Here is a 27346-nt window from a genome sequence, read left to right on the forward strand (position 1 = left end):
TGTAATAGTAAAAGAATAAGCAATGAGTTACTAAGATTTTTTTTATTAATGTATTGGTAAATAGTATTATGTCTAAGTTTAATAAGCAATTTAGTTGCTAAAGAACCAAAGCTTAACAGTCTTTACCTTCACATACACAAAGTTCTCTACTAGCAAATTTATCATGTACAGATGCTATTTTGGGTGCAAACCTTCCATTAAATATAAATTTTAGGAACAGAGAACCTTAAGACTAGGAAAGCTTTTAAATTCTGATTGAAATAAATTACTGTTGTGTGAAATAAGCCGTAGTTCCATAAGGAATGATTGTATTGTACAAAGTTACATGGTTATTTATATACCTGTTGGAATAAAATTATGAAGAGCTCTTACAATCGCATGGCGCATAAGTTATAGTTCTGTTGTACTTTAGCTGGTTCTTAAAGTCCGCCGTTTGTCAAAAAGTCAACTGTTCTTTTTCTGCTTAAAGTGTAACATCGGTCGGTACTTGGGTCAACAATTAAGCGATACAACATATGAGTTTAAGTACGGCAAGTACAATATTAAAGTTTTCCCGACATTTTACAAAAAGGTTTCTTTGAAGCATAAAACAAACGTGGTCAGCGCACTAATTTGGTTTATGTTTAGGTCATCGCTGTTTTATAAGTTTAGTGACAACAAGTCCGGCTCCCATATACCGTATAATGAAATCTACAAGACCCGGCGCAATGTACAATTTACTTACAATAATCTCATTAGGGTTCATTAGTATTACTTTAAAGAGAATTCACTTATTTTAAAAATTAGATCTCAGAACATCATTTAAACTCTGCTAGAGTAACTGTTTAACTTATCGTTAGCGTTTAATTGTAGTAATAAAAAAAAAGTTTCATTAGACTTTTTGTTCTATATCCGGTTTGTCTATGATATTTGTTATGACAGGTAAATTAAATCAGTTTGAATTTTAGCGATCAGTTTTCATATGTTTGTCGTTTAAGTAAATAGACGAAGATAAAAATCTTGTAACTGATCGTAATATATAATCCCGAAACTAAAAAATAAACTAAATGTATTAAAATATGTTCAAAGTTTTAAAAACTGTGTAATTTTTTTATTTGGGTGAAATATAATAATGGACAACAGATCGAACCTTTTTGAACCTTCTTTAGAAAAACAACTTAAAGGTCATGGAGGCGCAGTTACTGCCTTATTTTTTAACCCAAATGATCTACAAATTGCTAGCAGTTCCTTTGATCACAGTGTTTTGGTAAATATACATAGTTATCGTAAATAGATATTTTGAATATTTCATGCCTTAAAGCAATGTGGCACCTAGATTTCCCATGATGGTGAAAAAGAGCTTTAAAAAAATAATTTGCTTGGAATCGTTTTTTTGCATCCTCCATCTTTAGAACTATGAAAATATGGCTCATCAGGCATTATACAGTTAAAAAGCCTTACAACTTAAAATGGCTATTTTATTAACACAATAGTAGCTTATTGTAAATAAGTTGTTACATTATCATTACTTTTTCTCTAATAAGTTAATATCAATTTTTAGTTATGGGATCGGCGTGGAAGCATGTTAAGCTATAGATTTCAAGGTCATGATGGAGCTGTGATGGATGTTGCTTTCTCACCAACTGGAAAATATATGGCATCTGCTTCTCAAGATAAAACTGTTAGAATATGGGTACCCACAGTTACAGGTAGCACAGGAATGTTTAAAGCTCATTCCCAAACTGTGCGCTCTGTTCAGTTCAGTCCTGATAGTTCACGGGTAATATTTTTACACTTATAATCAATCACTTTGTTTATATAAATATGACAAATTGTTAAGGCTTGTCTTAAGGAATAATCACTATATAATTTCTAATGTCTGAGTATAAAACAAATAAATAAACTACCCTGTTTAAAAAATAAATAAATTACATGATCTCTATTTATCAAACAATTTAAGTTTTATTTTTAATACATCTGTAGAAAATTTGGTGACTTGATCAGATATATGGATAGCCATATAGCTATCATCAGATATATGGATAGTCATTTAGCAATATTCTTAATAGCTATAATTTTTTTAAATGTTGATCTTATTTTTTTAATTTTCAGATATTGACTGGCTCTGATGACAAGATAGTGAAGTTGTGGTCAAGTGTTAAGCATAAATTTATTTCATCATTTGTTGGCCACACAAACTGGGTTCGTTGTGCCAGGATGTCACATGATGGATCTGTTATAGCATCATGTTCTGATGATAAAACAACCCGTCTATGGAACCCAGATACTGGAGAATGTATTCATACCTATAAGGATCATAAGGGTTATGGAACATATTTATCTTGGCATCCTTCTGGTTGTTATATAGCTATAGGCACATCTTTGGGAAATGTTAAGGTTTATGATATAAGGACTCATAATCTTGTACAATATTATAGGTAAATATGTTTATCAGTGTAAATATTTATAAAATGTAATTAAACAAAGTGCTTTGACCCTTTAAGCATTTATGAATCTTCAAAAATTAGATGATGCAACTTTTGCCTAAAGGTTTTCTTCAGCTATGAAATTATGTAACTGGTTTCTTTGAGTCCATTAGTAACTTGGTGAAGTCCCTTCAGTAATTTATTTATTTTCTCTTAATAATTTTTACATTACAAAATAACTTGTTGTGGAGTACCTATGTAAAAACAGGAATAGTTATCCATCTTGCTCTGCGTTTTACATCCATGATAAGCAGTGGCGTACCTAGAACTTTTGCCGCCCGGGGCGATCTCCAGTTTGCCGCCTTTTCTATTATAAGTCAATCAAATAGTGGTTTTTATAAATTAATAAATAAATAAATTGTGTTAATTACACATAAATAAATTATAAGGTTATTTAATCAATATTAACAAATACACAGAGTAAATTTTTTTAGACATATTTGTATGCACTCGTAAATATATTTATATGATATCTACTCTTCTAGCTTTCATACTAGAAAAATTGTGTATAATGCTCTCAAAATTTATATTATTTGTAATTTTTTGTTCTATTGACAATATTGCAAGATTTTGTAGTCTTAATTGACTCATTGTAGAACGAAGATAATTTTTTATCAACTTCAATTTTGAGAAGCTTCTTTCGCAACTAGCGACACTGATTGAAATTATTAAAAAAATTCTTAACAATATTACAATGTTGGGAACAGAATTTTCCAACCTATACTGCTGAATTTTAGCAGATCAAGAGGGCCCTTCTCTCCGTTTTTCTAATGTTTTGCCTCTTTTTTTAGTGTAGGTACAGCCATAAAAACCTGGATCCTTTTTCTTTTAATATGGAACTGTTCTTTATCAATGTCAATCAAGTCATTTATTTGACATTCAAATTCTTCATTTAGTAGGTTACACGGTATTATATACGAATATTTTTTTTCAAGGCCGTGCAACTGATCGAAGCGTTCTTTTATTCCTTTATAATTCTGTCCATAGATGAAAACATTTCTCTTCGTACTTCTTCTTCTAAGGATAGCCCCACGTCTCCACGTCGAATTTTCCCCACTCATATTTTTTCTCCTTCTAACTCGACGCTCAGTCGATATCTCCAACTCTTCACAAATTATTTTGGCTGCTATAACAGCGTTTTGCACTAGCATATCTCTTTGTTCAATGAAATGTGTTTGCAAAGAATTTAGTTTTATATGGCATTGGTGGACATTTAACCCTTTTACTTGTAAGTATTTTTGAGCGTCCTTAATTTCCAAAAGGACGGGTTCCCATAAATGAAGGTAACATAGAAAAGAAAAATATTACATAGAATTGAATAATATTCCAGCATCTGATCTCGTTTTACTATTTTCTTCTTCTAATAATCATAATAATCATTTATTATTCAAGAAAGAAAATAAATTTGAAATGAAAAAGTTGCTTTTTACAACTATAAGTAAATATAAAAAATGCCGCCCCAAGGTAAGTGCCGCCCGGTGCGGACCGCACCCCCCCCCCCCCCTAGGTACGCCACTGATGATAAGCTGATACTCCAACAGGTATATAATATGTTTAACATCTGATTCTTTTATCTGATACTATTATCTTTATCCTTTGTTAAACAAGTATATTAAAATTGCTAGTTGCAATTTTTTAAGGCCCAAATACAGTAAGTGCACCTTAGGTATGCAATGAGGGACTCTTATTTTTGCTGTATTTTGTTGCAACTCAACTTGTGAAGTATAAGTCATAAAAGAAAAAAGCAATGTACTTGCAACTTAACTGAAGGAATTTAACACATTTTATTGATAAATTTGGTACTTGTTTTGTCAGTAACAAACAGGAACTGCAGGTTGTTTATGTGACTACCTAATAACATAAACAACATGCAGTTAATGTTCCTACATTACAGTATAAAATTTGTGATAGTTGCAAATACCAAACAGTCCATTGGAAATTTTCCCAAGAAGAGCATTATTTATTTTTTCAGAGCAACTGTTTCTTTTCTGTATATCATACCTGTTGCTCACACCCACTTTGCATTGTATGCGGTCTTTTGTTGTTATAATTTCATAAAATTTGTTCCTGATAATTTATACCAGGTCCAAAAGAATATTATAAGTTTAATACCTGTAAGAGCTATGGTTTGAATTTTTTAATAGATGCCGAAATCCATTCTTTGTTTACCAGTACTAAAGGGTCGACATCATCATTATATCAGTCGAAAGGAGCCCATTTAAAGGCATAGGCCTACCCAGCATTAACGTCGCCAAAATGACCAGTCTTGTGTTGACCATAGCCAGTGTAGTTGGTTCACGTGGCGCTAGCCTTCTCACATAGCGTCAACCATGTAGTCGCCTCGGCCTCTGCCATTCCAAATGCCATTCAAAAGAAAGGAATATTCCGATGTACAGTACCGTGCTATAAATATTGCACATCTACCTTTGAAAGAGACAATCGGCGAATTTCGGCTTCGTAGAGCGTTATCTCGGTCGCACGAAATACAACGACTGACAAAACGTTACATAGGTAGTGTGGAACGGAGATAGTGCTCTACGAAACCGAAATTAGCCGTTTTTCTCTTTCCAAAGGTCGATGTGCAATATTTATCACTGGGTACAGTATCAATATTTGGAGTCTGCAAGTCTTAGGGTTCCAAAGATATTGTGATGAATCAGGAGAAAGATATATATATATGTGTGTGTGTGTGTAAATGTATAGAAATTTATAAGCAAAAAGAAGATATATTTATATATATAGTAATTTTATAAAGAAATGAATATTTTGTAATAAAATTTAGGTAAACAGGCAAAATAAATAGTGCAAATTATAATATGGATTTAAAGTTGGCAAAATTCAAATTTCAGCATTCACAATGATGCAGTAACACAATTGGCATTTCATCCTAGTGGCAGTTATATTTTAACATCCAGCAAAGATGGCAAAATGAAGGTAAACTTGATGAGAAAGTACATCTATGACATTGTTTATGGTAATATGCTGTATAAATTTATACTAAAGATTTCTTTGTTTGTAGATTTTAGATTTATTAGAAGGGCATCCACTGTTTACTTTGAATGGGCATAGTGGTGCTGTTAATACAGTCAGTTTTTCAATTACTGGAGAGAGTTTTGCATCAGGAGGAGAAGATAAAATGGTAATTTTTTTTTTGGATTACTGTTATTTGGCATTTACAGGGTTATTGGATTTTAAATACCACAGCACTAAGATAGCCAAAATGTCTTCTCTGGCATAAACTTTAGGACTCCAATAAGCCCAAACAAAATTCTTAATCATTTTCTATTGTTAGGTTATAAATAATTTATATAACTACTGTTGATGAAATAAAATAATCATGTTTCATGGAATTAATTTTAGGTGTTGTTATGGAAAACAAATTTTACGGAAATAGCCAATGAATCAAAGGAGAATGAAATGCAAAATCAAATGTTTTCACCTAAAACGGACAAAACACCTCAGGGATCCACACAAAAACTACAATCAACTAAAAGTGGAAGAGCTCAGGTTGTCAAAAAGAGATAGTTTATGTTATTGATATGAATAAACTAATAGAATACTTATTTGGCCTATGCTTACCTAAAGACTTATATCTAATATTCTTAATTGTTTAGTATAATTAGACAAACTGAATAAAATATTATTAAGAACAATCTAAAAATAAATTAATGATTTCGTAAAGACTTATTACTGATATGAATATCTTGAATGGGTAAGGGGATATAAAAATAGATTAATGGGGTCAGACTCATATTATGTAACTTTATAGATGTGCTCTGTAGTCTTTCTAGAATGAAAACTGGAATGCAGAATAAAATTCTGTAATCTTATAATAATTCATTTGAGCTAGCAGATATATGCATCATTTATTATTTATATTATTTAAAGTTTTAAAACTATTATTATAATGTTAATTGTAATGTTTATAACAAATTGTCAAAATTCTCAAAATATTACATGATACAAAAATTGCTCACTTTTAATTAGTAATTCCATAAGCCCTGATCCTTTGTCAAATTTTAATATTAACTAACTTACTGTAGATTCCCTGTACTTTTAGCTAGTGAAAAGGCCAGAGAGCCTACCCATAAATTAGTTTAACAAGAATTATGTATTAATTAAATTTCATTCATAAATCAGGGTGCAAGGTTATGGTACCAATGCTATCACAGCTCCAAATATCCCATTGTCACATTTGTCCATTTTGATGATGGTCCAAATATAGACGAACCAATTGCAAGCAGTAGCTTTGTTGAAGATTTTGAAAACACAAAAAATGTATCTAGTCCAATGAACTTCACATATGAAATGAATGTATCAAGAAGTGAAAAAAGTAAAAGTGGCACAGTTTTAACTGAAAATGAACCTAATGAATCTTTTAGTGTTGGCCACATAAGTCACATTCCCCGATCACCACCAAATCCAACAACATACTCTATACCATCAATAATTAAAACACCCATCGCTGTTGAAAAAAACGATGAAGATTTGTTTGGAATGATAAAACTGAAAGAGACTGATATCTGTTATACTAGTGGAACAATTGAGTGGGTGGGTCGGAAGAGAACATTTCCATTAAATAGTGGATTTAAGATAATTTCTGAAACCTACAATTCTAAAAATGAACCATTTGCTAAAAGGATGAAAAAAGATACAATACTGACAAAAAAAGTGAACAGAATCAAGGAGTGTGACTGTGCAGATGTATTGCCTACTGTAAATGCAATAGTTGATCACTTGAATGCTTTACATGAGGCAGTAGATTTAGTTGACTTGAGGCTTAATACATTGGAAGATGTTGCTGTTCCTAAACAGTGATTAATGAAACAAATTTATTTATTAATAATATATTTATTAAATATCATCTAAAAAATATATATAGTGTGTTATTGTATTAATAATTATTAACAGTTTTTAAATATTTACAGCAAACACACAGTTACTTTAAAAAAAAAATAAATTTAAAAGAAAATCCCTGGGGTTCATAATTGGAAATTATAATTGCAATGGAATAATACTTATAAAACCATATTCTTATATTAATACCTGCCTCAATTTTTCTTAATTTAAAAAATTTTTAGTTAAGGCTGTGGTCCAACATACGTCGTCTTCTTGCCTGTCTTTTTGATCACCTCTAGCAGCTGATCAGCACTGAGGGTAGATGTTACTGTCACTTTTTGTTCTGGTAGACTTATTGAGACTTGATTAACACCTTGACCTTTTAACCTGTTGAGAACTCTTTCCACAGCTCCTGAACAACCTTCGCAGGTCATTTCCACGTTAAATATGTGTTCCTGTAAAAACAGTTAGATTATTAGGCAAATATTCAAATCAAATAAATCCTAATTTAATGTAACGTCGATGTTACCGTTGCCATGTTGGTATTTTGTCAAATAAGGCTGGATTTATATAAACGACTCTAAAACCACATTTACTTGTAAAAGATCGGATTTCTTTATCATCGGATTTAATATTTTATCAATTGAATAAACGCAATTTGACAGGTCAATAACCCTCCAGAGAATGTAAATGTTGCGCTGGAATGTGTATAGTAATGTAGTTCTATAAACTATTTAATTTGGTATACTTAGAGATTTTTAAATTGATTGGTTTAAAATATTTTTTGTGTAAAACTAATAATTAGTTTTCCAATTTTTCATATCATTAAAGTACAATTAAACAAATACACATTATAAAATTATAGTAGCATTTTGGCTGTTTGTTAATTTATTAGCTTACTGCTCCGGGACTTATGGTGTGTCTATTGTCTGTGCTCCATGCCTGTTGGATTGTCAAATAGGCAACTAGAATATGGTGTGTCCGTATCAGTTTTTTTATTTATTATAAGTTTTGCAGAATTCATGTTATAATTTAGATACAAATAGAAACATGTCACTCAAAGATAGTCTCAAAGAATTGGGCTGGTGAGTGCAGACAAGTCGCCTTATATTAATTATATTTCGTTGGATTTATTTCCAGTAATTTTGATAATATATTTTATTTCCAGGCATCTCACTCAGGAAGGTATTGATATTCTTAGTGAAAATGGTGAAATTGACGATGTAAATATTTTATGTCGTAGAGCCTTAGACGTAAGTACAGCTTACGATTTGACAGAATGTTTAAATTAAAAACAATTTTATTTAATTAATTGCAACAATTTGTTTTTACTATCTTGCAGTATGATTTGAGAGATATCGGTGATGCTGCGTTTCCTGAAGAATTTACGAAAGACCCTACCAAACTAGAAAGGCCGATTGTTGTACAAATTCAGAAGATAAGGAATGTTTCAGCACCAAAAGCCAACGAGGAATCAGGATCGGCACCGCGGATGTTAAAATTAACATTACATGATGGGAAATCAGTGTGCACAGGTCTGGAGATTAGTCATATGTCTAATCTCAGCATCAATACTCCACCTGGGACAAAACTTTTAATGAACAATGAAGGACTTGATGTATGTCATGGCTACATCTGGCTAACCCCAAAAGTTATCTCAATTTTAGGCGGAAAAGTTTCCCACATGATTGAGAAGTGGGAATTAAATCGGAGTCTGGCAAAACACACTAGAGGTAATTTTTAAGGGCATTTTTATGAGAATGTAGTATATGTTATTATGAAAATGAGTTTTTTTTAATTATGTTGAGGTATTAAAGTATGTAGTAAAACATGTACATATAAAATATATAGTTAATGTTAAGTGTTTACTCATTCTTTATAAAATATAATTATAAAGTAAATACAGTAATATTTTTAAAAAAAAAATATTAAATTACAATTTGCTATAAAATAAACAAAAAACTTTTTATCAAAGCTCAAATTAGACTGTTGTATTTATCAGAAAGAGTGAAAGCATAATGGAATTGATAACAATATTTTAGACTCTAATATTAAATCACCATTCACACATTCACCATTAATTACCATTGTAGTGATAAATCAAAAGTTTATTAAACTAATTGTTCTTATTCTGCAGTGTTGCTCATTTTCGGTTTTTCCTTTTTAAACTTATCTTTAATTTCTTAAAAGTATTATATAAATTGCATAACAAAAAGTATTCAACAAGGTTTAAGGCAAAAATACAAATTAATGCAAGAGTAACTGACTGACAATTGACTTTTCATATTAAATTTTATTAATTTAAATCTGTTTTTCATATTACTTAAATTTTTCTCTTATATTTACATGTGTAGGTACATCTAAAGTTTTGATATTTTCTTAAAAGAGTCAAATATTTTAGGAGGTATAGGAGCAGATGGTGGGCCACCACCTTGGATTCCATTTGGTCAGCGTCTTGAAGCACTTAGTATGGAAAAACAATTCAAGAGTTTACAGGAAGCATCTAAACAAGATAATGCAGAATTTGAGGCACAGAGAAAAGGTGCTATAGCAGAAGCTCAAAGGCTATCTGGTGTTAAAAAGGTAAACCTCTATTGAAAACGAGAATTATATCAATTGAGTCATAATGATTACACAATTATTATTTTTCCAGGTCTTCGGTGGAGGAACTAAACCACTTTTGGATGCTAATGTGCAAAAGATTGTTGATGCTGGTTTTTCAGAAGAACAAGCTGTAAATGCTTTAAGATACACTAAGCATAATGTCGATAAAGCCCTAAGGATACTGCAAAAGAGGGATAACTCTGAAAACAGAAATAAAGAAAAACAAAAAGATTCTGAACCTCCTAAACGCAAAGGACGACATAAGGAGCCTGTTGATGAGGATAGCATACCTGTTAAACCATCTGGAAAGGTGTCATTGTTTGATTTTCTTGAAGATAAATTGCCTAATATCCCAGATAAAGACAAGAATAACCGCCAGAATAATTCGTCAACTGATGAGAGAAATGATAGACACTATCATAATAGGGACAGAAACAATGATAGAAGGAGCTCAAGGTCACACAGATATGATGGATCAAACAGGCATAAATCAGAAGGTAGAGGCCATTATTCAAATGATAACCATCATAGGGATGATAGGAAATATCAATCTCAGAACGAGAAACCACCAAGATTCCAGAAAAAGTTAGAAGAGAAAAATAAACAGCATCAGCAAAATCAACAGCATCATCAACAACACCATCATCAACAGCAACAGCATCTCCAACAGCATCTTCAACAGCATCATCAACAGCAGCAGCATCAACAGCAGCAACATCAACAGCAGCAGCATCAACAGCAGCAGCATCAACAGCAGCAGCATCAACAGCAACAACAACAACAGCAGCTTCAACTCCAACAACAACAACCTCAGCAAAATCAACAACAACAACAGCAACTGCCACAACACCAGCAATTTACTGTCAATTTAAATATACAATATAAAAACTCATACCATACTCCACAACAAAACCATTATAATGACCACAGTATGCGTCATGACAGACATATGACTGATAACAAAATGCATCAACCCCACAATTACCGCAATAATAGTAATGTTTTAGATAGTTTGGCGGAGGCTGCAGCAAATTTAACTTTATTGTCTAATCAGTCGCGGCCTAATGAAGATATTCCTCAGCCACATAACTTCCAATCTCAAGGGGATCAGATCTATTCAAAGCAACCTTATATGCATAACCAAAACATGCAAGACATTCCTCCATTCCGAAGGAATAATGATGTTCAAAAATATCAAGAGCAGTCGTACCAGCGCAGGCAGCCGGCGCAACAGCAATCTAATGGTTATGTAGAGCCCCAGCAGAACCCCATGTATGCAAACATGAACTACCTGGGTGGCGCCCAAAGCAGCTACAACGGAAGGCAATATGGGTATGGAGGGAGACCTCAAGAGTTTAATACAATAAGAGCTGGTGGCCCCTTTTTGCCTGGCTCACTGCTTGGGTTCCAGAATGCAGCTGTCAATGAACAAGCGCGCGCAATGCTCGGCGTCGCGGATATTAATTGGAAAGTCGGCGACAGATGCCTAGCACTGTATTGGGAAGATAATAACGTACGAATATTCAGTATTCATTTATTAAACATTACTGTTACTGTAAGCACCTCCAATAATTTATCATGTTTCATTACAGTTTTATGAAGCCGAGGTCACAGGGATTTCAGCAAATACTGTTGTAGTTAAATTTTGTGCATATGGTAACCATGAAGAAGTTTTGAAATCCAATTGCTTGCCTTTCCCTAATCAATGTAAGTAAAATCTAAAAAGGACTGGAAGAAGAATATGTATCGGTGTGTGAATGTCTGTATGCCTGGTCTTGATGCACCAGTCCTATCATTATACAGTTTTAAAACTAATTTCTAGATCGTTAATACATCCATGTAGAATTATTTCTTTCGAAGTCATTGATTATTTCATTATGTAATGGATGTATTTCATACTTTCAAAATTAATGTATTTAACAAAAACATCAAGACTTGTTCTTTGGGAAAGTCATTTTGGTGAATGGTTTCTTTAATTTGTTTGACCTCTTATAAGGTTTACTCATGAGGGTTATTTTGAACTAAACTAAAGTATCTTAATTCATTGATAGCTTGCTGTGCACACCTGTATGGGTAGATGGTCCATACCTTCTGTTCTTGTTATGGTGTCGATACAACTCTGCTTCGAAGCTAAGGTTTCTTTTGGTTGGTCATAAAGCAGTTTTCTGAAACATAATTGTGGCGTATTACATGCCCATTATGCAGCCTCAATTTGGATTTTATAGTTAGGCAAATAATATTTTAATAATAATAATTCCTATTAACATCAGTTTGTAGTCAATGTTTGTATAATTTACTTGGATATGTTTAAGGGAAGAATTTGGAGAATGTCATCAACTGCACTAGAATAACCTTATGAGGTTATTAGGTGTAGTAGACTACCCAGTCCAACGTAATATAACTTGTGTTTATTTGTTATCAATTTCAGAGCATTTTTGGATTAGTATTTTTTTCTTGTAATGAACCGATTTGGTAACCTGATGGTAGGCAATTCGCCTTGACTTGAAAAACTGTTTCACCACAGTATCTATGTTCGTTTCTTTGAGACATGGCGCCTCATTAATGTTACTTACCTTAACACAAAAACATTAATTAATACACTACCTGCAACTGGTTTTCAATTGAAATGTACGGACTTTAAGGGATTATTGACTGATGATTAAATACCGCGGCTGTACTTATAGTGCGTTAGCGTTAAGAACGCAATGAATATTTGTCCGCGGGTCTTGCCACGCCCTGTAAGTAGGAGTTTCGTTCGAAAATATTGCTTATGCTGGTAATTATTAATTTACTTTTCAATTATCGAACAATTTGATAAGCAACGGGGCGTGGTTAGGCGGGCAGACAAAGATAATTTACTGCATTCTTAAAGACTTGTTGATTACAAAAGGCAACTATATAATTAGTAGTAGGTGTTAGAAAATTGAGAATATAAAGTGAGTAGAGGTTTGTTGTTTGCAGCGGTAGGTGGCAGCAGCGGCTTCGTGTCGCGCGGTAACATGTTCCCCGCGCGCAGGCCGTAGGGGCGCGCTGCGGCGCCCATCGCCGCGCCCAGCTGACCACCGCGACCACGCCCACGCCTCTGCCCTTGAGGACTTCCCTATCGATGTCTCTGTCACTCTATAACACTCCACAAACACACCCATTCCGTTATAGTATATCAGTTCCTCTCAATATACAGTATGTAACAAAAATCTTTGCATTGTCCATTGTGTCCGGCTAATGCGATTTAGGAGTGGTTCATTTATATTTAAAATCAATAACTGACTATAAAATCCGTTATCAAGATATAATTGTCATAAATACAAGTGTTTACTAATAGTTGCCTTTACTGCGAATAATTTGTAATGATTTTAACACAACAAAAGACACAGTAAAAAATTCTTAAAAACGTTCCCTTAATATAAATAAGCTATATGTGGTGCTATATAAATTTGGGAAAATCAAAATTGTACGCAGTACAGCGTTTAGGATCGTCACCTTGTGATATATACGTTTTAGGAATTTCAGTTGGCGACAGCCTTTACAACTGAAACCAATGCTTGCGTTTTATGGTTTGTTATTCTTGCGCCGGTTGCTTGAAACTAGTAAAAATATTTTGTCGAAGCTCATGCGAGTAATGTTTATAATATAGCTTCGCAGTTATATATAATAGCAAACATTTAACAGGAAATTTTACGCAGGTTTTGTGGTAAAAGTGATTCCTTTATCCAAAACATTAATCGGCATATGGATAATAGTTTTTAATGTTGATGTGTTGAATGTTACTGTGTACATAATATTTTAAAATTATTCTTATAGTTTTAAAACGTTTGTCTCGGATCTGACAGGGTTTTTGAAACATACTGTATACTTTAAATTAGGTCCAAGTTTACTTCTTGTTTATTTTTGGTTCATTATACACTTGTCATATTGTAAGCTAACAAACTTTATAACGACTTGTACATTATTCATGTACGGACTAAAGCCGCGTTTACACTGAGTAATTATTGTAAAGGTGCTAATCCACTGTGAATATACATGCACGATATGTGATATCGTTATTCAAGGCGCAGCGAAATTTTTATAAATTCTTAGTTATATTTTAAAACAATTATGAGCCTATGTAGGTTTACAATTGGTATAAAATTGATTTACACATTAATGAGTTATTGGTTAAAATGATAATTTTTTGTTTGAAACATGCCTTGATTTTGTTAGCCTTTTTGAAATCTCACTGCCATAGCATAAGTAACGATAGTCGTTTTTTTTACTGTAGAATCTTTAATTCTGTACTTGGTATTCCACAGACTAATCAGATAAAGAAATGATTCTCGATTTAGCATGACGATTTAGTTACATAGATTTGAAAAATTGGGAAATTTTTAAAACTAACTACATATTATATTATTAACCCCTGTTTAGTTTTTCATTTAAATAAGTTTTGTCATATACATTTTCGTTGTCTAAAAAACATGCTTTATAAACATTTGTTTTAACTAGGCAGCTTATAATTTATACTGAATTACATTTATTCTTTGTTGATGTAATTTTAATTTAATGTTTACATGTAACATTTTTTTTAAAATCTTTCTCATCCCACGGAGACATCGATTGGGAATGCTATATATAATAAATAATTTATTATTAACTGTCGCGATGCTGTGTAGGTCTAACAATTTTATTCATGAAGTCAAAACTTTATCGTGTGTATCTGCAAAGAATTCTTTATAATCATAGGAATGTTATAAAGGTGCTGTTACACTAATGTGAACACATTTGAAATAAATAGTATATCCCGAAAGAGTTTTGAATGTGCAGTTGCGTAAATTTTTTTACATATTGTTTGAGAATCTCTCGATACATATTTGTACATAGTGCATAAAATACATTTTAGTTGTAATAGATAAAATAATAGAACAATGTGTCAATAGAAATAGTGCTACATTACATTTCATAACAGAAATTAATATCTTATTTTCATATAGATTACGTTAAATGTATCTTATTGATACGAACACTTTATGTTGAGTGACATTGGATACGGTATATTTGAGATTATTATAAAATAAATTTTTAAATTTTCTTTACATATTCTTTAATATTACTTAAGAATTAAGCCTTTGTAAAATGTTTACGCAACTGAATATAATTGTGAAATCTATGCAGTGTCGTAGACTTTAGTTCACAGCGTTCTTAAGTGTTGAAGTTTTAGTAAATCTTAAAGTTCAAGAGATGTAACAATCGTACGTTAATTTATTGACGATCTGTATGTAACCGGCATCCTAGTGTGTAGCTTATATAAGTGTAATATGTTGTATTTTAGCGCAAAGTGTGTAATATATTATTTCCCGGCCCCGCGTCGAGTTATTGTTTGAAAACTCTTTGTTTTAATATTTAACACGTGTATAGAGTAATATATCACACGAACGTTACTGGATATTGTCTGGTAAAAATATAAATGTCAGCGTTAACTTTTTTTTGACTGGATAGCCCAATGTGGGTTTTGAGAAGAGAAATTCTTTAAACGAATCTCCAAATACCCGAGTAAATTCGTCTGGTTGGAACGATTCCATAAAACTTTCAATTACTGTTATTTATAACATGGCATGTCGGAAACTAGTATACTATCTGGCTAGGTTTGACCATAGCATTATATTTGTCTATGGCAATTACCAAGAGAGAGTTTCAGAGCGTTACAAAGAAGACAACGCTCTACAAAAACAAACCTAGTCAATCTTTGTTTTAAGTCTTATTCTTCTGACCGATGTGCCAAATAAAATTCCGGGAACCCTATTTATTTTTCGTCATGTGTTGAAAGTTGAAGCATCATATTTGTTAATAGATTTGTTTCTTAATGTTGTTTGATTGTTATTGGACAGTATATTTTAATCTTATAAAATCGAACAAAAGAATATTGAGCCATTTTGTAAAATTTTTGAGATAAATACATACAAATTTTTGACAAAAAAGTTAACGTCTGTGTATGATGTTATTTAAAAAACAACTTCAAAGAAATTTAAAATAATGTTCGTTCAGTGTGATTGCTCCGTTGTTCACCTTCAATCAGATACAGTTAAGAACGTTGGTTTGTATAGATTCAATATATCTTGTAAGTTCGCATCATGACATTTGTTTATATATAGTTTATTATTATTATGTGGTCCTTTCAGATTGCGACGAACATACATACAGTGTCAATAAATGCAGATTGAAGATTTTTGGTTGTGGAACATCAAACGCTTTATTAGACTTATCTATCTAATGCCAACAGTTTTTGTTAATAATAAATACAAGTAAAACTTGTTGAAGCACTTGTTTTAATTGTTAAACTTTGTAACATTTTTTTCGTGTCTTCTGATATAGTTAATTTTAAATTTTATTAATATGTTCATATTCTAATGCATAGTGCTCTTCGTTGCAACTTGAAAGTTATCCACAGAGGAATATGTGAATCGAATTGGACTTTCAAAGCGACTAGAGATTACTAGTGTCTAAAATGTATTTTATTTATACTAATTTCGAATAGAAGACGTTGTTACTATGAACCAAAGCTCAATTTTATCTCCGGTGTTTGAAGCGATCGCAGCGCCACGCCTCTGCTCGCTGGCAGTGGTGAACGTTTACAACTATTTTCTGTTGAAGTAACGATTTATTAACAAAATGCTAATAAAATGAAAAAAACGTACCGCTATTGTTGTTTCAATTCATGCTTCTAATTTTTTTTTTCAACTAACGTCTGCCCTGAATGATCTGCTTAACTTTTGTAATAAGACTAGAACAGTGAATTATATGAGGAAAAGAAGAGAAAAAGCGGTGAGGTGGGAGCTGGAGAAAAAAGTTTGAGCGCGAACATCGATTTGCAAATTAACCATAGTTTATTTATTAGGGGGACCGAAAAGTAATGACGTTTCTATGACATACTTAACAGAAAAACTAATTGATTTTTACCGCTCCAGCATTGATAATTTGTATATTAGATGGCAAATGGTTGTTGATTACGAAGGTGCATATATTGTTGATTAGAAATAAAGCTTGTTAAAAATGTAGTGTGAATTTATCTTAAGAAAGAATTAATACATAATAGTTGTACTGAGGTCTGAAAAACTTGTTGCACACATTGAACAAAAAACATTGATTACGCAGAGACATAAGCTCTTCAACGCACAAATACGTGGGCCGACTCCTGTCACAACTGCCTCGTTAAAAAAACTCAGTCTAGTGAGCCATATTGGGGCTCATGCTAGAAATAGAAGTTTCTAGAGAGTCTATGTAGATTATTATATCACACACCTATTATGACATAACTGCAAACCATAGCTACCCAATATAAACATCGTGGAGAAATCAAAATTCTGAGAAAATTTAGTACCTGCCGTACCTAATACAGAACTTATTATCCACGTACGCGACCGATGGAGGTTTGTGATTTTATTCTTTCGGAAGTATAAACAGTCTAATGACAAATACTAGTCTATCTTTAACCCCCCATCTTTTTCTAAGGACAGAAAGTTCCAGTCTCAGACGCTTTGACTAACCCTATCCTAACAGATAGTCTAAACTCAATGACACCAGCGGCAGATATAACCACCACAGCTCCACCCGCTACATTACAAGGTACCCCACCTCGAGTGGAAACCACACATTCAATCGCTCTTTTGAACTGTAGCACCCCTACCATTCGTTCTTAGAAAGGACGGTCCGGGGTGGGGGGGATCCGTACCCCCTTTGTCAATCATCGTGTAGATCTCGCTCTATGATAATAATAATAACCGTGTAACACACATATATTACTCTAAACATTTACACACGGAAAGGTTAGATTAGAAACACATTAATTCAGCCATAGGACGTCTATTGCTAAACACAGGCCTCCTTTTATTTTTCCTTAGACCGGTAGTTTAGTAATAGTTTGCTGACTTGCTTGATGAAGCCCCAAATATTAATAATCAGAATTTACTTCAACCGTTTAGTAAACAAAATGGTTGGACTAAACAACATCGGAGTGAGTTTGTTTTCCAGTAGTGTTAATATAATGTTAATACAAAAATACATAAATGAAGTAAAATTGATTAAATTAGTTTAATCAAGAATATTGAAGAGTTAGCGTAAAATAACTAACGTTATGTAATGCCTTTTTCTTACTACGTAGCAAATATTTTCAGCTCATGTCCAATATATAACCTTATAAATCAAATATTATTTATAAAGTAATATTAGTTAAGATAGTGTCGTATTGTTAAAATTGCCGACGCCTAATGAGTATGTCGTCGGTTTACCTATGACCTGCCCACGTCAGGTCTATCGGCTGGTGGTCGCCACTCAAGAACGTTTCGGCCCCAATATTACGTACTAATAACTAAACTAAATTTCAATTGTATTAAATCACAATAATCTAATACATAAAAAATTAAGAGAAAACTATTCAATAGCTATATTAAAAACTAAGTATTGGTTTATTCAATGTAGTAAAACAGGTTTCAAAAACAGTATCTTGTCAATTTAATATCAAGAAAAGATCATCTATATTAACATATTTAACATAACTCTAAGATTCAGTCAAAGATTATGTTAAAAGTTTTCTTATTTCAATTACCTGTAGGTTGTTAGTGAACCCATTTTAAAAAGTACGTTGCCTTTAAAGAGTGACCCATAGTTTTGACTTTGGTGGGGCGACGCGTCGCTCGAATCAAACCAGTTGCAACTCTCCCGCCGAACGTTCTTGTCGTTAAATAATAAAAAAAAAAAAACAAGAAATATTGTGAATGAATTGTGTAAACGTGAAATGAACGGTGATAGTGATGATTAAGTAAAACAATTTTTGACGATTAATTTTCTAATAGTAACGTTGAAGTGATATAAAAAGGTAAATTAAAATAAATGTGACTTAATACGTAAAAATAGGTATTTCTTATAAAATTTGTCATAAAAATGTTTGTTTATAAACAAAGTTATGATTTGGCCAAAAAATCGTGTGTACCATACTGGAATACAATAGTAAAGATAAAATAATTAGTTATTTAAAGGAATTACAACATAAGGTTAAACTCATTTTTAATTGCAAACATTGTTGTTAAATTTTGCTATTAAAGTTGTGGCGCTTCCAACATTACGCACGTACACTTTCACTTATTGTCTATCACCGGCAAGCGACTGGATCAGATGGGCCTTGCGTTATCCACCTCACCTTGAGTAACACCGTCCGCACAACCTGCGCCTCACGAGTGCAATATATGAGTTGCGCATGACACAAATACCTACATGTTTATGGTACTAACACTAAATATTTTCACGATCGCTACTTTTTGTTTTAACATCTTTTTAGCGGCGATACGAAATCAAATGGGCCAGTGTTTTGCGATGTGATTTTTTTATTATGTGTTGTTTTTCGATGTGATTTTTTTAAATGTATGTACATTATTTTCGGATTTGTATTTTTGAAACTTTAGCGACATGAAATTGATAAAATGTCTTTTTTTAATATAAAGGTTAAAATTATCAAAGAATTGATTAGCATTCAAATCTGATTTAAAATAGTTTTGTTACTTTATTAAAAAAAAATAATGTAATATTAGTCAGGAGCTTAATATTACTAGAACTAGTTTTTAAAATAGTTCTTAGTGATAATAATATAGTAGGTAGTTTTACATTAGGTCTATGTATTTATTCAATATTATTAGGGTATTACAGTTAGAAGTCCATGGTGATAATTGAACGATTGTCAAGCCGCGCTTTTTTTTCCTTTTTTATTATTTCTAATTCTAATCACTGTGGTCGAGATTAATGTTATATATGACATATATTACGAACAATGTAATTTTTTGGTCATAGGTGAGTAAAGTATACTATTTGAAATCAAATAATAGCGGTATTGTAAAATTAAATTTTATTTATCAATATATTAATCTGAAGAATTTAAATTTAAATCGTTAATAACATATTCAACAACTAGATTCTTATAAAAATATAAAATGGTTATTTTAATATTTACAACACTTTTTGTAATTGTCGACATTTATATATTTCATGTGAACTTGTTGATAGGCTAAGGAATTTAAATACCCGTAAATATATGAAAAAAATCGGCTGTATCTATTTTGTATGCTATGATTAAATAAAACTCAACGCACATCATCAAATGTGAGAATATGTTTATTAAGTTTCAAGATTTACTTTTGAGTATTATCGAGAAAGTTCTATTTATTTTAATCCCTGCAACTTCTATATATTATAATAAAAAAATACATTAAATTTGTGGTACAAACATAGTCTAGTTATTAGTCGATTCTAATGTTGCTAAGCTTCGTAATTATGGTAACAATTTACATTAATATTTAAATTATTTTACGTGCGTAGATTAGTTCATATAAGACAGATTCGCTTAATAATTGGTGCGTTCTAAATGTACTCCATCGCCACTGTTTGTACATAAACATGCTCTGAACGAGACAATATGGACCAGTAGTAATCAATTGGATTTATTGCGGACGGGTATTCAGATTTTTGTTATTACTAATCTATATGTTAGATATATACATACATATATGTATTTATATATATTATAGATATCTGTATATGTGATATATATATATATATATATATATATATATTTATAATAGATATCTGCCTACTTATTATCTCTCGATCTTGATGTCTGCGGAACCATAAAGCTTCAAGACTTCCAATTATAATATTTCGTTCCCACATAGAGTCAAATGGATTTTATCTGACATCTGTAAATTTTATTTTATATCTTCTTTTTAATATTTGTATATATAAGCTCACTACTACTGTAGAGTGAAAAAAATAGTTTTTGAATTATTTCTATGTTGTTTGTTTTATTATTTTCGTAAAGACAAGAAACCAGTGCACGACCAAAAAATATGATGTGTATGGCTATGAAGGCCTCAAAAAATGCAATTCCAATGAATAAACAGTTGTATATAAATATATATATCCCGGATAGAAACGGAACCGGTTTATACACAGCGCGACATACGTTATACACCAATACCTCGCTTTGCGTCGTTTCGTTTTGCGTTTTTTTCGTAGTTGCGTCGCTTTTTAATCAATACTAATTTTCACTGTGCGACGTTAGATTTTCGAGATTGCGTTGTTTTGGGTTCGAGTCTTGATTTTTTTTGAAATTTCCTTTTTTTTCAAAGATTAGAAGAGACACTTGTTTCTAATTGCGCCATGCCATCAAAACTCGGGGATTCTCTTTCTAACTAATAATCAACGCAATTTGAATACAGTTTTATTTTCACTTTGTTTTGCTAATTTTAAGAGTTCAGTTTCAATTACGTAGTGTGTTGAAATGTAGTGTGATGTGCTTTTTTTAAAAGAGAATAATAAATTTATATAAATTTTTACGTGTGCAAAAAAGGTAAATATTATTCAAATTTATTTATTGGCAGAGTTATATTATTTTTGTTTTTTAAATGTTTACTTTGTTCAATTTTCTTTTTAAAAAGTAGTATTTTCGTGACCCAGGAACTTATCTTCGATCTTTACATAGTTTGCTATAGATAATCTTAATTCACTTTGCGGCGTTTCAATTTGCGTCGTGTTTTTTTGGAACGTAACCACGACGCAAAGTGAGGTATCGCTGTATATATTTTTTAATGGCTATGATGTTTCCCCTAAAATTTTCGCGCAGTGCTAAAGTTATAAAAGAGAGACCAGATTTATATTTACCGAAACTTAAAAATTGGTTTATTATGGAAAGTAATTTAGTACCCAAAAAAAAGCATTTACGATTGCACGATTTAGACTATAACTACACTTTATGCGCAGGTAGGCCATCGAAGATTTCCTTTGTTGATTATTTGGTCATTAGACCCGCATCCATAATTTTTTGGCCACTAAGAGCTTTAGGTAAATATGTACCCCAATTACGACCTGTAGTTACAAACCAAGCCAATGTCACAGTCATCGACCTCTTTTTTTCTATTTGTAAGCGTATATTATTCATAACAATTGAAATTAGTATAAATTAGTAATATTCCTAATTCTTTCTAATAATAGCCTTCTTTAATGAACTGCTCGGACGGCATTTTGAAGTGGCATAAAAGGGCGGTCTTCAATCGTTGTTTATCACCGAATATGCCATGTATCTTTTGCTGTAGCATTTCTTTCCGCAGTTTTGATGCGTTTGCCAAAGGAGTAGAAATGTGTATACGCGTTAGTCTTTTCACTAATATTAATATTTATTACTAGGTTGATGCAAATAAGCAGAACCTATTACAATTCAAATTCAGGTGGAATTGAAAATTTCCGCTATTAAATCATATTATAAATATGGTTGATAAACATATGTTATTTACAGAGTTGGTGATGGGCATGGGTGGCGCTATGGACAGTTGCGGGCGTTGTATGAAAGTATCGCTGATTGCGATCAATGTCATTATATTTGTGAGTTTTTTGAATAATTTAATATAAACATTGTTTAGCAATATTTTATAGCGGCACGGAATTATGCCGGCAACGATTGCCTTCTAACGTAAGTTGTGTTTTACTTTATGTTCTGGGATCCATAAGAATATATAAATAAGTACATATATATCATCATATCAGCACGTTTCCATTGCTGAACAGGCCCACCCTATTGAAGAGTAAGAAGCTTCCTTAATCCAGCCTCTTCTGATAACTTTATCAAGAAAATTCAACACACATTTATTCATTCACGACTTCATTATATGTAAATATTTAAACAATTAAAGAAAAATAGAACTTTTACTTTTATTTTTGTCACAAATTTATTTCTTTTAGATTAACATGTTTATTGATGATGATACTTTACAATATCTGCAGTCGTTATTTATAAAAAAAAAATGTTATAAACGTGCTGCTATTTTGAAGAACGAAGTTTCAGCGCTTCTTTAGTTGGATCTTATGATTTTGGAAAAATGTTTGAAAAAAAAATATTTATAAGAATACTATGTCTGATAGTTGAGTGGTGCATTCGCGCTGGGAGTGGGGACATGGGTGTGGGTTTCCCGCTCGTTCACGAGCACGTTGATGAGCAACAACATGTTCATCGCGTCGGTGGCAGTGGTGGTGGTGTCTGGCGCCGCCATGATGCTGCTCTCCATTCTGGGTTGCTGCGGCGCGGCCAAGGAAGTTAAATGTATGCTACTTACGGTACGAACAATCTCCATTTTGTAAAATCTCTAAATATTAATAACTCCTTTGTAGCCAACTGTGTAGGCTTTTAAATAAACTATAAACTCCCTTGTATTATAAAATGCCCATAAATTATTTCGTTCAATATTCAATATTGTGTTCAATATTGGAAATATCTTTGTACAAGTAAGCATTTGTATTGGACGTGTATAAAAGTGATCACGATAATTCCAAGCTTGTTATGGGCTCTTCTCAGATCAGAGCCTTTCTCACGATTTATAATAGGCCGAAGGATGCTATTGTGGGGACAGTCAATTTAATTCAAGTTCGTATTACATAAGGTTCTTTCGGCATTATTCTCATGAACTACACTAGAGATCACTATAAATAAATAACAGCCAGCTTTGCTACCTATTCGATATTTACTCTCATTTACACATATGGATGTTTTTTCCGGGAGTTTAACTTGGCGCTAAAAATATTATAAATTCGATTCGGGTGGAAATTTTCAGACCTAAAAAATTTCATTTCAAAGAATCGATTTTGAAAAATTTGAAAGAATCGATGATTTCGCTTTTTGAAGCTATTATTCTCTACGATTTAATAAGTCTCCAATTAAGTGACCATTAAAAATAGTTTTGTTAAGAAAGCAAGAACTAAATGATTACTGGTGCGACGTATGCCTAGTTTTGTGTTTCGTAATACTAATGATACTGCAGAATATAATTGGTGCTTAATTCGGTAATAAAATCGCTTACATTCTAACACTAGATGCCCTTTGAAGGAGAACAGTTGTTCTTGGATTATTGTGTTCCAGTTCATAGGTAATGTGACGATGCATACATAATATAGATAAAACAAAGATTTAATTTGATGTTAAACACTGTAACTAAATTGTGAATATTCTAAAAAAAAATCTTAAAATAAAACATTCATGTTTTTTAACTGTCGTTCATTTTAGGCATTTTAAAGCTAGTCTCTTCAAAGGTTTGTCACTGTTTTTAAAGTCAATCGAGATAAATATTTATCAAAAAGATCAACATTTTTATATAAACCCATATCATACACCAAAAGTTTTTAGCACTGTGTTGGAATCTTTTTCTGTACTATGTTATGTTTTTGATAGTATATTTCCATTATTATAAAAGATGCCAATAACAAAATATGTCTTTAGTAATGTCAATAAAAGCATCATTTTTATAAATAGATCACTGGTACAAATTGGTAGTTCTAAATCATTTTTATGGCGTCAGATCCGTTTTTTTATTTAAATTGAAGATGTTCAAAGGTAAAAAACAATAATACATTAGAACATGTCTCGTAACTTATAAGGTCGTTTGACAATACTTAAAAATACATACGACGCAGTATGCCATAAAATAGGTTCTAATACTCTCCGATTCTTCATGCAATATAAAACATGCATAAAGTTAAATAGAATAAGGGCACTGCGATGTGTTCATTGCTATTTGCCGTACGCTAGTCAGTCGTTGTAAAAACTTGCAACGCAATGTATGCCGAGATTCATTATTGATACGTGTTTTAAATTAACATTAGCAATGTTATGACCTTAAACAACATATTCAAGAACATTTAAGTGCTTAGGATTTCCGTTAAGTAATATCTAAGTCAATTGATCACTGTGCTCTTGTTATAGGAATAGAATGTTGACCAAGGGAAACTTTAGTAGTTCTATATTCAAATCTTAGTTGAATTTTTATTTAAGTTTTAAAAATGCATGATAAATTTGTTCTTATATGCCTAATACATTTAGGTTATTAATTTTGAGACAAAAACAATTTAAGTCATATATTATTTATATTATATGTTATATTTATAATATTTTATTCATTAAATATTGTGTTATGACATTTCAGATTGTTTACGATGTAATTTTTAATTTATTTTTCAGTATTACATATTAGTGTTCATAATCTTTGTGGTTGCATTGGTGGGTGGTATTCTGCAATTCGTTTTTCGAGAAAAAGTTCATTCAACACTCGACCGGGAAATGTTCGCTTCCATCCCTTACTATGGCGTTAAACATGAGTATACCAAAGCGTGGGATGACACGCAGACGTTCCTGCAGTGCTGTGGTGTGAGGAACCACAACGACTGGAACGATAACGTTCCAGAGAGCTGTTGTAAAGAAGTTTACCCTGGAAAGGTATATATTCATGTATTTTGTGTTTAGTTATAGGTGAATCACCTTCAAAGAGGGTAAGTTCATAGCTCATTTGCTACCAATTAATGTTTGAGAGGTATTTGATTTATTTTATTTATGTATGGAACCACCTTACCCGAATAAAATTTATTGATATTCTATCTATCACTGTAGACTTTGTATTACCAAAAGCTTTTCGACTATAACATTCCAAGAGAAAAAAAATAAATGAATATTAAAAATAGTTACTATTGACAAGCGAAAGTTGATAACGAAAAAAAAAATATTAACAGAATTTATAAGTTATTAGATTTTATATTATTCTTGTCGTTGATTGGTCGGCGTATTTAAATGTGGAATATTAATGGAATTATTGTCTTTTCTTCATGTTTTTTTTTTAATACAGTCACAAATTCAAAAATAACTTTATTCAAGTAGGCATGTATACACACTTGAAATAATTGTTATTTTAAAATATTATAAGAAAGTTAGTTTAGTCAGTCCGTGAGTGAGCTATTACCTCGCAAATACTTCACTTGATAATCTGTGACATCGACAATCATTGATATAAAAAATTATGAATAGATGAAACAAAAAGTTTTCCCCTATACAGAAATAGTTTCTACGCTCGTTACGATAAGTTTATTTTTTATAATTATTAACTGCAATAATCATAGCATAAATCATATGACGTTGCAGTAGAACCTTCTATCGACATTTTCAATTTTGAAAAGATGCTCATTTGTAATGTAACTAGCTGCTCCGTCGGATTTCTTACTGTCTAAAGTAATAACAAACAAACAAAGAGTTCACTTTTATGTATTGGTTTAATGTTTTAATAATAAATATTGATTACTTATTAAATAAGTTTTTTTTCGTACATAGCGAGACTTAATAATTATGTGATTATATTTATATTCTAATTCATTATAGTAGACGACGGTTTAGATGTTTCAATTTACGCTATGGTTTGTATGTGATAAGGAAATTACATTTTGTAATCTTTTTCTCTAATTTTTTAATTTTATAAATCGTAATAACCGTGACTTAATGAAAGTATGAAAAAAAAAATCCGAGTTGATCAAGAATATTCGCCTAGCAAGACTTGTGGCCATTATTTTTTAAAATAAAATATGTATTCTGTATACTTTACTTACAATTAATTATTACATTTTTTTATTATATTTTTAAGCGTCTGGATTGCAAGAGCTCACCGAACCCGACAACTATGTACACCGACGGATGTCTTGAAAAGGCCGTAGAGTTTTTGCGGGAAAATGCAGTTAACGTTGGAGCCACTGCTATAGTAACAGCTATAGTAATGGTAAGTAATAAATAAATGACGTAGCATTATTTATGACAGTTGACGTTTTTATTTTATTATTTATATGTATTGTATTATAATTAAACACTATTACAGAAAGTAAAACATATTTTTTAATTTCTTTTATAATATTTTCTTATTTCTGTAACTGTTAACTGATTGTAAATGTCTCCAGCATTAAGTTTGCTATCACACTACCACGTATAAAAATATTTAAAGAAATAAACATGTGTAAACAAACATCTCTTTATGCAGGCTCAGGTAATATAGATATTCAATTATTTACATAAAAATTGTTATTTTATCTTGTTACAACAAAAATATGCTATGAGTCAAATATTTTAATTTAACAATGAAGATAAACTTTCCTCAGGTGGAGGAAGTAGTCAAGTTTAGTACTTTTCGTACACATCCTTTTTATATCTCTTTGAATCCAGCCGATTGATATGGCAGGAATATACGACGCCATCTTCTTTTTCGTTGGATTAAAATGAACTTTAAATTTTTTCTCTTTATATATATATGTTATGCCTTATTTTTTAAAGTTGTTATACAATTGGTATTTTAGTAAAGTATAATTTTTGTTTTCAGTTGCTGGCATTAATATTTTCATGCGCGCTGTTCGTGAAAATAGAATGATTTGACGATAATATTGTATAAGGAATTAGCGCCATATGTTACGTTGTCTTGATTGACCGAATAGACAGACGCTGATTATGAATGAAGTTTAGCCTTCGTTTTGATGTGCAAATCATATTGCGAATATATATAGTTTCTAGTTTATTTAATAATTAATTAAATTATTATGTATAAATATGGAAATAAACATATTTTGTATTTTGATTT

At 31.5% G+C, this 27346-nt stretch overlaps 4 protein-coding genes across 6 annotated transcripts; 3 read left to right on the forward strand and 1 right to left on the reverse strand.

Moving 5' to 3' along the window:
• Window positions 1-976: 976 nt before the first annotated feature.
• LOC137928994 (POC1 centriolar protein homolog A-like) lies at window positions 977-7283 on the forward strand. The gene is made up of 7 exons (XM_068772004.1): window positions 977-1246; window positions 1541-1759; window positions 2092-2417; window positions 5315-5399; window positions 5485-5604; window positions 5826-5972; window positions 6606-7283. Exons 1-7 carry the CDS (start codon window positions 1112-1114, stop codon window positions 7281-7283), a joined length of 1710 nt encoding a protein of 569 aa, XP_068628105.1. The 5' UTR covers window positions 977-1111.
• A 121-nt stretch (window positions 7284-7404) lies between these two features.
• Window positions 7405-8008, reverse strand: Atox1 (Antioxidant 1 copper chaperone). Its single transcript, XM_068771896.1, has 2 exons — window positions 7834-8008; window positions 7405-7759 (listed from the first exon to the last, which is right to left on the reverse strand). Exons 1-2 carry the CDS (start codon window positions 7840-7842, stop codon window positions 7547-7549), a joined length of 222 nt encoding a protein of 73 aa, XP_068627997.1. The 5' UTR covers window positions 7843-8008; the 3' UTR covers window positions 7405-7546.
• Window positions 8009-8254: 246 nt separating this feature from the next.
• LOC137928754 (tudor domain-containing protein 3-like) lies at window positions 8255-16570 on the forward strand. Of its 2 annotated transcripts, XM_068771715.1 has the most exons (7): window positions 8255-8389; window positions 8473-8557; window positions 8647-9037; window positions 9706-9887; window positions 9958-11421; window positions 11501-11615; window positions 12870-16570. In XM_068771715.1, exons 1-7 carry the CDS (start codon window positions 8355-8357, stop codon window positions 12929-12931), a joined length of 2334 nt encoding a protein of 777 aa, XP_068627816.1. In that variant the 5' UTR covers window positions 8255-8354; the 3' UTR covers window positions 12932-16570. The 2 variants fall into 2 exon arrangements, with proteins under 2 accessions (XP_068627816.1, XP_068627817.1); XM_068771716.1 differs by lacking the exon at window positions 11501-11615 and having other exon boundaries at window positions 12870-12922.
• Window positions 16571-18587: 2017 nt separating this feature from the next.
• Window positions 18588-27256, forward strand: LOC137928858 (tetraspanin-4-like). 2 transcript variants are annotated; one of them, XM_068771853.1, is made up of 6 exons: window positions 18588-18753; window positions 22216-22301; window positions 22839-23030; window positions 24925-25179; window positions 26369-26500; window positions 27092-27256. In XM_068771853.1, exons 2-6 carry the CDS (start codon window positions 22224-22226, stop codon window positions 27137-27139), a joined length of 705 nt encoding a protein of 234 aa, XP_068627954.1. In that variant the 5' UTR covers window positions 18588-18753; window positions 22216-22223; the 3' UTR covers window positions 27140-27256. The 2 variants fall into 2 exon arrangements, with proteins under 2 accessions (XP_068627954.1, XP_068627955.1); XM_068771854.1 differs by lacking the exon at window positions 18588-18753 and adding an exon at window positions 19262-19295.
• Window positions 27257-27346: the final 90 nt, after the last annotated feature.

Source organism: Battus philenor, unplaced genomic scaffold (assembly GCF_028537555.1).
Source record: "Battus philenor isolate CCGP_79_NKW_IND1 unplaced genomic scaffold, ilBatPhil1.0.hap1 SCAF_4, whole genome shotgun sequence".
In the NCBI taxonomy this organism is placed as follows: Eukaryota; Metazoa; Arthropoda; class Insecta; order Lepidoptera; family Papilionidae; genus Battus; species Battus philenor.